We start from the raw sequence: 11,286 nt of genomic DNA, 5'->3' as shown, positions 1-11,286 counted from the left end.
AAAAGAAAAAGAAAGCAAAAGGTCAGCTCATTAAAAAGACAGGAAAGGAAGACAAGACCAAAATGGATGTCAAAAGAGACTCTGGAACTTGCCCTTGAACAAAGATTAGCTAAAGCAAATTGAGAAAAGAAAGTCAATTATTATAATGAAATGTGCAAAGACCTGGAGTTAGAAAAACAACAGGGAAGAACATACTAGGCAATTCTCACGCTGAAAGAACTGAAGAAAAAATTCAAGCCTCGAATTGCAATATTGAAAGATTCCATGGCCAGTACACTGACTGATGCAGGGAGCATCAAAATAAGATGGAAGGAATACATAGTCACTGTACCAAAAAGAACTGGTCGATGTTCATCCATTTCAGGAGGGGGCATATGATCAAGAACAAACGGTATTGAAGGAAGAAGTAGAAGCTGCACTGAAGGAATTGGTGAAGAACAAAGCTCCAGGAATTGACAGAATACCTACTGAGATGTTTCAAAAATGGACGCTGTGCTGAAGGCATTCACTCATCTGTGCCAAGAGATTTGGAAAACCGCTATCTGGCCAAGTGATTGGAAGAGATCCATATTTGTAGTCATTCCAAAGAAAGGTGATCCCACAGAATGTGAAAATTATCAAAAAATATCATTAATATCACACTCAATTAATATTTTAATGATGGTAATTAAAAAACGGTTGCAGCAGTTTATTGACAGAGAACTTCCAGAACTGCAAGCTGGATTCAGATCAGATGGATTTTGGCTGGAAGCAAAGAATACTAGAAAGATGTTTACTTGTGTTTTATTGGCTGTGCAAAAGCACTTGACTGTGTGGATTGTAACAAATTATGGGTAATGTTGAGAAGTATGGGAATTCCCGAACGCTTACTTGTGAAGAACTTGTACATAGACCAGGAGGCTGTCATTCAAACAGAAGAGGGAGATACTGCATGGCTTAAAATCAAGAAGGGAGTGCATCAAGGTTGTAGCCTCTCACCATACTTATTCCATCCGTATGCTGAGCAAGTAATCCGAGAAGCTGAACTACACGAAGGAGAGCGTGGCATCAGGATTGGAGGAAGACTTACTAACAACCTGAGATATGCAGCTGACACAACCTTGCTTGCTGAAAGTGAAGATGACTTGAAGCATTTACTGAGGAAGATCAGGAACTTCAGGCTACAGTATGGATTACACCTCAACATAAAGAAAATGAAGATCCTCATAACTGGACCAATAAGCATCATCACAATAAATGGAGGAAAGATTGAAGTTGTCTAAGATTTCATGTTACTTGGTTCCACAATCAACACCAATGGAAGCAGCACCCAAGAAATCAGGTTATCGGTCTGATAGAGCCTGGTGGAACCACTAAGACTATGGCCCCTAGCTGCCCTTCAGGTCTGGAATTGAACCCACACCTGTGGCTTCTAGCCAAACAAAAGACAGGCATATGAGTTGAACATTTACCTGAGGTAGATACACTCATTGGAGAGAACAATCATGGAAGAAAGAAGGACTGTTTATGCATAGGGAGACAGCTCAGGGGGCAGGAGTGCATGGAGGGATGGACACTGGGAAGAGGTAACTATCGGGAGGAAGTGGGAGGGAAGCTATTGCATTGTGGTAAACCGTAGTCAATGTCATGAGACAAAGTGTATGTGAACTGCTGGATGGAAAGTGAATTTGCTCTGTAAATTTTCACCCAAATCACAATTAAAAAAAAAAAAGAAAGAAAGAAATCAGGTATCGTATTATACTGGGCAAATCTGCTGCAAAAGAACTGTTTAAACTGCTAAAGGGCAAAGATGTCTCTTTGAAAACTAAGGTGTGCCTAACTCAAGCCATGTTATTTTCAATCGTCTCACATGCCTGTGAAAGCTGGACAATGAATAAGTAAAACCCAAAAAGAGCTGATGCTTTTGAGTTGTGGTGTTGATGAAGAATACTGAAAGTATTCTGCCAGAAGAACTAACAAATACGGAAGTGCAGCCAGAATGCTCCTCGGAAGTGAGAATGGCCAGATTTCATCTCATCTACTCTGGTCATGTTGTCAGAAGGGACTATTCCCAGGAGAAGGATATCATGCTGGGTAAAGTGGAGGGTCAGCAGAAAAGGAGAAGGCCCTCTATGAGATGAACTGACACAGTGGCTACAAAGACGGGCTCATGAGGCTGGCACAGGACTGGGCAGTGTTTCGTCTTGTTGTACACGAGACTGCTTATGAGTTGGAGATGACTGGATGACAACAACGACAATGATGATAACAACGACAACGACATGTATAAGTTTGGCAGATGCTATTTCTGTATACATATTTGTATGACCTGTAAGAATGGCCATATATCTATAACAGAGCTAGCAGGGGACAAACTGATGGTAATTCCTTAGTCACAATCAACCACCCTAAGGGAATGAGTCACTGGGCCGAAGCGTTTGGGACCATGGTTGCAGGGGACATCAAGCTCAACTGACATAAATACTACACAAAAACACTGTACTACACTCTACTTTGGCGAGCATCAACTGAGGTCTTAAAAGCTTGTGAGCGGACATCTAAGATGCAACAATTGGTTTCTCCTTGTCTGGAGCAAAGTAGTATAAAGAAAACCAAAGATGCATGGAAACAATTAATTAGTCCAAGGGACTAGTGGACCATGCGAACCTCAGCCTACATGACTCTGACACCAGAAGAACTACATGGTGCCTGGCTATCACTGTCAACTTATCAGAAAGGATCAGTAGAGGAAATCCTGGATAGAGTGGGAGAAAAATGTGAAATAAAACTCAAAATCATAAAAAAGACCAGACTTACTGGTCTGACAGAGATGGTGAAACCCTAAGACTAAGGCCCCTAGTCACCCTTCTGGCCTAGAACTGAACTCACTCTTGTGGCTTCCAGCCAAACAATAGACAGGAGTATAAGGTGGGTGAACATTTACAACAGATAGGTACACTCCTTAGAACAATCAACCACGGGAGATCAGAAGGTCAGTACTTGCACAGGGAGATGGCTCAGAGGGCAGGAATGCATAGGAAAGAGGGACACAGGGAAAAGGTAACCATAGGGAGAAAGTGGGAAGACAACTGTTGCATTGTGGGGATTGTAAGCAATGTTGTGAAACAAAATATGTATGAACTGTTGTGTGGAAGGGACCTCTAGTGGCATAGTGCCTAAGGCATGCGACTGCTAACCAGGAAGCTGGCAGTTCAAACCCACCAGTCACTCCTCAGAAGGAAGACTGGGCAATCTACTTCCACAGAGATACTGCCTCGGAAATCTAAGGAGGGGTTGCTATGAGTTGGAAATGACTCGATGGCATTGAGTTTGGCTTTTGGTTTTTTGGCTTTGTGGAAAACGAATTTGCTCTGTAAACTTTCACTCAAATCACAATTTAAAAAAAAATGAGTGTTAAGAAAAAGAAAGAAAGAATGATGTCCTCAAAACTCTGGCAGGAAAGGGTTTCAACCTGGAGCTGTTTTCTCAGCCGCCTGGCATCCCATCGTACAGGGAAAGTAAAGGTACTTTCTGACACTCGAGCACGCAGAAAAGTAACAACCACAAACCATCCTCATGTTTCACTGGAGCAGGAATAAAAAAGCTCATTAAATATTTCCAAACAGGAGAGAGAATCTGGATACAGCAAATAGTGGGAAACCAGTAATCAGTAAGATCCTGAAATCTAGAGGATCATGATTGTTCGATGGGGAAAAGCAGGGACAGCACGGAACTAACATCCCAGCTGGTCTTGACGTGGAAGTGGAAGGGAGGAGGTGCACAGGGAGCACACACCCCGAGCAGCTCTCAACGTTTCCAGGAAGATCCACTTCAGAGCGTCTCCAACTCGGAGAGGTAGCCATCAGAGGAAAGCAACAATGAGAAGGCCCAACAAACTGAGACTGAAAGTCAAACACAGGCAAAATTCCAACCCATCAGTGTCCTGCCTGCAGATGGGTGAAACCACTCCAAAAAGATACAGACTGTCAGGCTGAGGTAAAGACACAACTATGAAATAAATCATCATGAAAGGGCAAAATAAAGACATCAATAAGTAAAGAAGCTAAAGCTTCCAACATGATAAAACATTAATCCGTGCAGGTACCACTCAGGAACACATAGATCTAACAACATGATCTTGAGCAACATACAAGAAAAAAAGACAAGTCCAGAATCACAGTGAGAGACCCACGTTAGTTCTCAGACACGGATGGAGCAAATGCATAGATGTACTGCCTGTACCAAGTAAGGGAGGTGGCCACGCAGGGTGACTGAGAACAAGGCACTCAATCAGCGAAGAAGATACATTGTCTTCAAACAACAATGAAGCATTCATCAAACCTGACTGTCTGTCAGGTCCACAGCGAAGTCCTAAGAGATTTCAAAAGGCAGGAATCTTTGACAAGGCCGGATTATCAAGGCTGAATGCAATGAAGTTAAAAATAATGTCTAAAATTGAGCTCTCCTGCCCCCATCTATCCACTTGAAAAACCATCAAGACCCTTTTATTGATGCTTGGGATAAAGAAGGGCTTAGAGTGGAGCAACCCACCATCCAGAATGAGCCAAACAGGAGCGTCAGGATGTGGACCTCAGTGTGACCAGTGACGGCTCAAGACGCACAGCCCTGGCTCAGCGTTACCGAGACTGAACGGAAACTAGGCATCGACCTCCAGAAGCCAGGAGAGGCACAACTCAAAACCAGAGAGAGTAAGAGCAGTGAGAATGACACAAAATCAAGCAACGCACACTTCACCAGGAACATGCAAGGCTGACAGTTCTCAGAGCACTGTGGTCCTCACAATGAATTACCAAACTCAGTGCAGCAGTCAAGTGCTGTGGGGGAGAATGAGAAGAACCAGGGGGCAGGAACGACAAGAGGAGCTTAACATTTTAAGAGAGCTGTGATGTGTCCTTGCTTTGTAAGGCCTATCTTGTCACAGTCTTGTGGTGCCCACCAAGTGACTGGATGGGGCTATGCAAATGAGGTGCTTCTGGCCCACCAAGAGGATTGGGGAGCTTGCTGATAATGTAAATAAGGTACACCCGACCTTGTGGGGTAAAACCAAAACCAAACCCAAACTCACTGCCAGCAAGTCGACTTCAACTCACAGCAACCCCCACTGGGTTTCCAAGGCTGTAAATCTTTATGGAAGTAGAGTGCCCTGTCTTCCTTCCACGGAGCAGCTGGTGGGTCTGAACTGCTGACGCTCTAGTTAGCAACCTAATGCCTTATCCACTACACCACCAGGGCTGCTTACCTTGTGGGGTGCAAATAAGTTGTATGAGAGCAATGAAAAGATTGGTCAGTTTTGCCATCACTGTAGGCTGAAAATGAGCCACCCCAGCGCCGTCCCAGGGATAACCTCACCACCAGCAAGAGGAGGAGATGGCAGTGGAATGCAAGCTCTGGACCCAGGGTCTATGCACCAGGGACCTCCTTGACCCATGAGGAAGAGCTTCAACATTGGGGACAGTGAGAAGCCCTGGCACAGACATGGTGGTGGCAGCACTAGGAGTCAGCGTGAGATGAAGTCTGGCCACTCTCAATTCCAAGGAACATTCTGGCTGCACTTCTTCCAGGAGAGATTTGTTCATTCTTCTTGCAGTCCGTAATACTGTCAGTACTCTTTGTCAACATCACAATTTTAAAGGCATCAACTCGTCTTCAGTCTTCCTTATTCGTTGTCCAGCTTTCATGTGCACAGGAGGCGAGTGAAAATATCTTAACTTGGGTCAGGCAAACCTAAATCTTCAAAGTGACATCTGTGCTCTAACACTTCAAGGAGGTCTTTTGCAGCAGATCTGCCCTGGGCAATATGACGTCTGATTTCTTGACTGCTGCTTCCACGGGCATTGATTGTGGATCTCGGTAAAACAAAATCCCTGACAACTTCAATCTTCTCTCCATTGATCATGATGATGTTTACTGGTCCAGTTGTGAGGATTTGTTTGATGTTGAGGTGTAACCTGTTGCTTCCCTAATAAATTTTTTAATTGTGAGTATGGTCTATGAGCTACATGACTATCTCAACAAATTATCCCATTCAGCACAGTAGCAGAGAGAGCCATGGGAGGGATGGCTGGTGTGAGAATGGGTGAGAAGGTTGGAGGGTGGTAGCCGTCTGAGGCCCGCCTTATAGGAACCAGCCTGGGGCTGCTGATGGTGATTCTCTCTCCCCCTCATGACATGAGAGGCGCTCAAATGCCCCCGTGTCCTTCTATTTTTTTTTTAAACTGTGATTTGGGTGAAAGTTTACAGAGCAAGATCACTTTTTATACAGCAGTTCACATACACTTTGTCTTACGACATTGACTACAATTTACCCAATGCAACAGCTCCCCCCAACTTCCTCCCAATAGTTACCTCTTCCCTGTGTCTATCCCTCCATGCACTCCTGCCCCCTGAGCTGTCTCCGTGTACATAAACATCCCTTCTTTCTCCTACCCCATGTCCTCCTAAAGAGAGCAGACAGCATGACCCTGACAAGCACATTGGAAAATTCAGGTCCATGGATTCAGCTCCATCCCTCAGGATGAATGTGGAAATATAGGCTTTGTTTTGGTGAGAATGGTTGGCACACTGGGGGCCAGGGACAACAGGGACCTGTAAAGCCTCTCACTTCGAAGCCTGGTCCCACTTAACACTTCAGGAACATCCCCACTGAGAAGCAATGACCCAGGTAGAGTACTGAAAGTAGGATGTCAGAGACAAATATAAAATGTGGAGGCTGCCTGCTGCCGACGTAAAGAATGTCTTGAAATCAGTAACAATGAAGTGGCGGACAGGAGCTCCTGGGTAACGCAAACAGTTAACGTGCATGCTGGTCACCAAAGGGTCGGCGGTTCAAGTCTACCAAGAGGTACCTCGGAAGCCCTGGGGATCTGCTTCCAAAACACCAGCCACTGAGAACCCCCCAAAGCACAGTTCCCCAACACAGAGGCACTGGTGTTACCCAGCAGAAAAAGCAGTCACCGTGTCACCAGCAGCAGCAGTTAACTGTGCAAAAGGGGACAGCAGAAGAAACAGAGCAGCCAACAAACATGGGAAAACACAGCCCCTCCATCCTTGCACAGACACAGAAACACAACGGAAAAGAACAGGACGTACTTAGCGGCAACAGGGAATAGTGAGAAATGGGCATCTTCGTGTTCAGCCTCTATGCTCCCACGGTGCTGTCAGTTTTACAACAGAAAACGTGTCATACTCACAGACGCTGAGTGGTCTCGAAGAAGTAACGACTACCATTCAGGCTGACTGAATGCCACGGACAGTCATCAAAACACAACAGAAGGCCTCTCCCTCTGTGACAAGGATCCTCATGGTTTTCACCTTTCTATTCTCATACTTGGACCCTCAATCATTTAAACTTACTTTGTGGAAGTACACGATGGAAGTCACTTTCCCAGGAAAACTAACTGCCCAGGTATGTGACTGCCCAGAGCTCTGAACTGGTCCATTCCGCATCGAGCCCTGCTGGTAATTTGCCTCTTCCCTCCAGCTAGACTAAACTTGAACCCGTGTTTTAACAAGATCCCTGGGTGTTCACACCTGCTGGGCATGTCTGTTCTCAGAGCTCCTTCCCGGGACTGCGCCATGAGCTCCAGATGGTCTGGCAACTGGCACATGGGAAGTCCTCATGAACCCTACCCACACTGCCAGTCACCACCTGGCAAAGAACGGGCCTTGGGTGCCCACGTACTGACTGCTGCCAGTCACCACCTGACAGACAGTGGGCCACAGGCACACGGATACTGATTGTAGGCACGCTGCAAGTCACCACCTCACAAAGAAAGAGCTGTGGGCGCCAAGCTACTGACCCTAGCCATGCTGCCAGTCACCACCTGATAGACAGGGGGCCACAGACACACAGGTACTGACCACAGCCACACTGCCAGTCACCACCTCACAGACAGCGGGCCACAGCCACACGGGTACTGACCACAGCCACACTGCCAGTCACCACCTCAGAGAGAGCAGGCCATGGGTGCCTGGGTACTGACCGCAGCTGGGGGGCAGCAGGCCGTTGAGGTTGGGGGCCATCGCCCTCTGCAGCTCGTCCAGCTTCTCCCGCAGCTTCCGCACCTGGCTGTCGGAGCGGCTGACCCTCTGCCGCAAGCTCTTCAGCTCCCCATTCTTCTTCTCCACCTGCTCCCGTAGGCAGCACACCTGGCTCTTATTCTGCCGTGATGAGAAGCAGTAGGAGTGCAGCGAGTCGATGAGCCTGCAGGCCCCCGAGGCTGACAGGATGACCTCGTTAATGGACATGGGACTGGCGTCGACCTGCTCGCTCTGCACGGCCTCTGCAGCTGGCTGCGGGGTGACGTCTGCTGGGGAGGCGGAGGGGCTCTGGGAGGGCTTCTGGGGTGTGGCTGTGAGTGACGAGCTTGGGAGGCTGTGGGCCGAGCCCTTGTCAGGCCCCGGGCTGCTGCCGCTTGGCTCCGCGTCCCTCTTCGGCCTCTTCCGCTCGACCTGCTCTCTCGCAGCAGGTGGCCTCTCTCGAGTGTGCCTGGAGGAGAAGCTGTAGGAGTGGAGCGAGCCGATGAACCTGCGCGCCCCGGACGCTGGGGGACTGAAGTCGTCCACGGAGATGCAGCTCTTCTCTGTGACGCCATCGGCAGAGCCTGAGCTCTCGTCGCCAGCGTCCACGGACACTGCTTCTGCTTCCCTTTGGCTGCCCGCCTTTGTGGAGGCGGCACTGTCTTCTGACGTTCTCGCTCGAGATGGCTGCACCTGGGCTGGACCAAGGGTTTCATGGTCAGCTCCGGATGTGGCTGCACCCCGCCCGGCCACCTGCTTCGGCTTCTTGGGCTCCAGCTTGGCCGACAGGCTTGTGTGAGAGGACGGTGAGGCCGGCAAGGCCCCCTGGCTGTCGGCCCCGCCTGGGCGCCCTCTCACGGCCCCCGGGGCCTTGGTGCGCTCTTTCCTACGGGCGCTGCCATGGCCTCCAGGCCCCCTCTTCTCGGCCAGGTGGAAGATGGAGGGCACAGCGGTGGGCTTGAGGAGCCGATGCTGGTCCTCCAGCCTTCGGGAGAAGCTGTCTTTGGTGAAGTGCTCACTGCAGAGAAAGGAGTACTTGGTTGGGGTCCAGTTGTCCCTCTGAACGGCCTTTAACCACTGGAGCAGCCGCTTTGAGTCTTTCAGGGGAAACCTGCAGGAGAGAGGAGGAGCCATCAGGAGAAAATAACCCAAAGCAGACTGACCAGGGGATGCCCAGACCCGTGGGAAAGACACTTCAATGAGGACCTGAGGAACGCTTATTGGGAAGGCAATACTGGGGACAGGAGGCTGAAGGGCCACCGCCCGCCCTTAAGGAGCCGACAGTCTGTGGGAGAGACAAGGGGACAAGGACTGTGGGTAGATGCCCTAGGGGACACAGAGCCCTCCAGGTAGTGACAGGAAGTCGCCCTGCCTTCCAGTGTACTCAGGTGCAAGACTTCCAGTGCTCAAGCTAACGTGGTAAGCCAGACCGAGGTGCTGCCCTCTCCGTAGAGGGGATGGGAGCAGAGATGGGAGTGGCAGGCCACAGAGTGACCCAAAAGCCCAGCCCCTGTTCAGCTCCAGCTGCAGCAGCCGACAACAGTGACACGGAGGCCGTCTCGGAGAGAAGGTGAGTGGGGACAGCCATGCGGTGTTCTGCCATCTCCTCCACAATCGGAGCGAAATGCTCTGCTTGAAGGCCAGCCAGCCCCAGATTCCGGCACACTCAGCAATCGCTTTTCAACAATGTGGGACGGATGGAGGGAGGTCAGGGGGAGCAGTCATCGATCTGGGAGCTGTTACCATCACCTTAACAGCCACCAGAAGGTACTAGGAAACGTATCCTAAGTTCCTTCCTTAATGCCAAGAAAAGACTGTGCTTTGGAAGCCATCTTCCCCAAAAACAAAAACCAAACTCACTGCTGTCACATCATTTTAACTCACAGCAACTCCTCCTTGAGTGTCTGAGGCGGTATCTCTATGGAAGTAGATTACCCAGTCTTCCTTCCAAGGAGTGGCTGGTGGGTTTGAACTGCCAGCCCTCCGATTAGCAGTCAGTATGATACCTTAGGCACTACATCACCAAGGCTCCTTTCCCCAGAACCCCCTATTCCAACATTTGTGTTGTATACAAGGAACCCCGGTGGTGCAGTGGGTAAGCAGTCAGCTTTAACCGAAGATTAGCGGTTGGAGCCGACCAGGTGCCCCATGAGAGAATGATGAGGCAGTCTGCTTTCATAAAGACCACAGGCTTGCAACCCTACAGGGCAGTTTTACCCTGTTCCAGAGGGTGGCTGCTTTGGAAGTGACTCCGTGGCACCAGGCAGCACCCTGGACACAGTTACCACCATTACCAAGGACAAAGCGCACCCTTCTCTGGGGTCTGTGCCTCCCTTAAAACACCAGGGAACACACCGTGCTCTGAAGTAATCTGATACTGTGTGCTCTTCTGATAAATTATAGCAACTTCAGAGGGCCTGTTATTGTTGGCTCTTAGCACCAAGGTAGAAGGCCCAAAAAACTAAGTTCTGAAAACTTGGAGGCAGCTGGGCAGGAGACAAAAGTATCCCCAAGGAGGTTTTCTCCCCGTGCTCCTGGGCCTCAGGTGGCGCAGTTGTTGGCCCATAAAGCAAGCCGGATTGGGGAACACCTGAATGGGCCCCCGAGGGCTCTGGGCCTGGATGGCTCCTAGCCTTGGCCTCAGGCCCCAGGGAGGCCTGACGAGCTTGCAGGCAGGCAGCGAGGATGCTGTGGCCAGCCGCGCGGACTCTCCTTGAGCCCCGGGGGCGTGTCCACGCAGGAAGCGCCTCCGATGGGAGCAGCTCCCCCCCCCCCCGCCCGTGTTGCAAGAAACCCAGACCACCCGCCTAAAGGGGGGGGGCGTTTCGGAACGCGCTGCGTGTGGGCTCCAGGGAGCTCGGCGGGTGGACGGGCCGTGGCGTCGTGGGTGGACTTGCCGCGCGTGGAAGGGGCGTGGGATCGTGGGTGGACCGGCCCCGGGGCCGCGGGAGGACGGTCGGCGGGAGGACAGGCCACGGGTGGACGGCTCGCGCGTGGAAGGGCCGTGGGCACGGGTGGACCGACCCAAGGATCTTGCGTGGAAGGTCCGCGAGTGGACCAACCACGGCGTCGCACGTGAACCTGCCGCGCGTGGAAGGTCCGCGGGTCGCGCGTGGACAGACCCCGAGATCGCGGGTGGAAGGGCCGCGGGTGCACGGGCCGCGGGGTCGCGGGGCGACGCCAGGTCCGCGCGGCCGGGACCCAAGCAGGCCAAGGTCACCCGGAGCCGCCGCCCGCTGACTCACGCCGCCGGCTGCGAGGCCCCGG

The 11,286-nt window shown here is 50.6% G+C and overlaps 1 protein-coding gene across 1 annotated transcript in view; it reads right to left on the bottom strand.

The window, feature by feature from the left end:
- The window catches only part of THAP4 (THAP domain containing 4), a 66,948-nt gene that overhangs the window by 53,871 nt on the left and 1,791 nt on the right, over nucleotides 1-11,286 (bottom strand). The window contains exon 2 of the mRNA XM_007943274.1: nucleotides 7,983-9,130. Coding sequence (XP_007941465.1) covers nucleotides 7,983-9,130 — 1,148 coding nt within the window. The remainder of the gene's footprint in view (nucleotides 1-7,982; nucleotides 9,131-11,286) is intronic.

Source organism: Orycteropus afer, unplaced genomic scaffold (genome assembly GCF_000298275.1).
Source record: "Orycteropus afer afer isolate SDZICR_OR568_19922 unplaced genomic scaffold, OryAfe1.0 scaffold00006, whole genome shotgun sequence".
NCBI classification, from domain to species: domain Eukaryota; kingdom Metazoa; phylum Chordata; class Mammalia; order Tubulidentata; family Orycteropodidae; genus Orycteropus; species Orycteropus afer.
The sequence above is the reverse complement of the archived record's forward strand: the minus strand, read 5'-3'. Positions and strand labels throughout refer to the sequence as shown.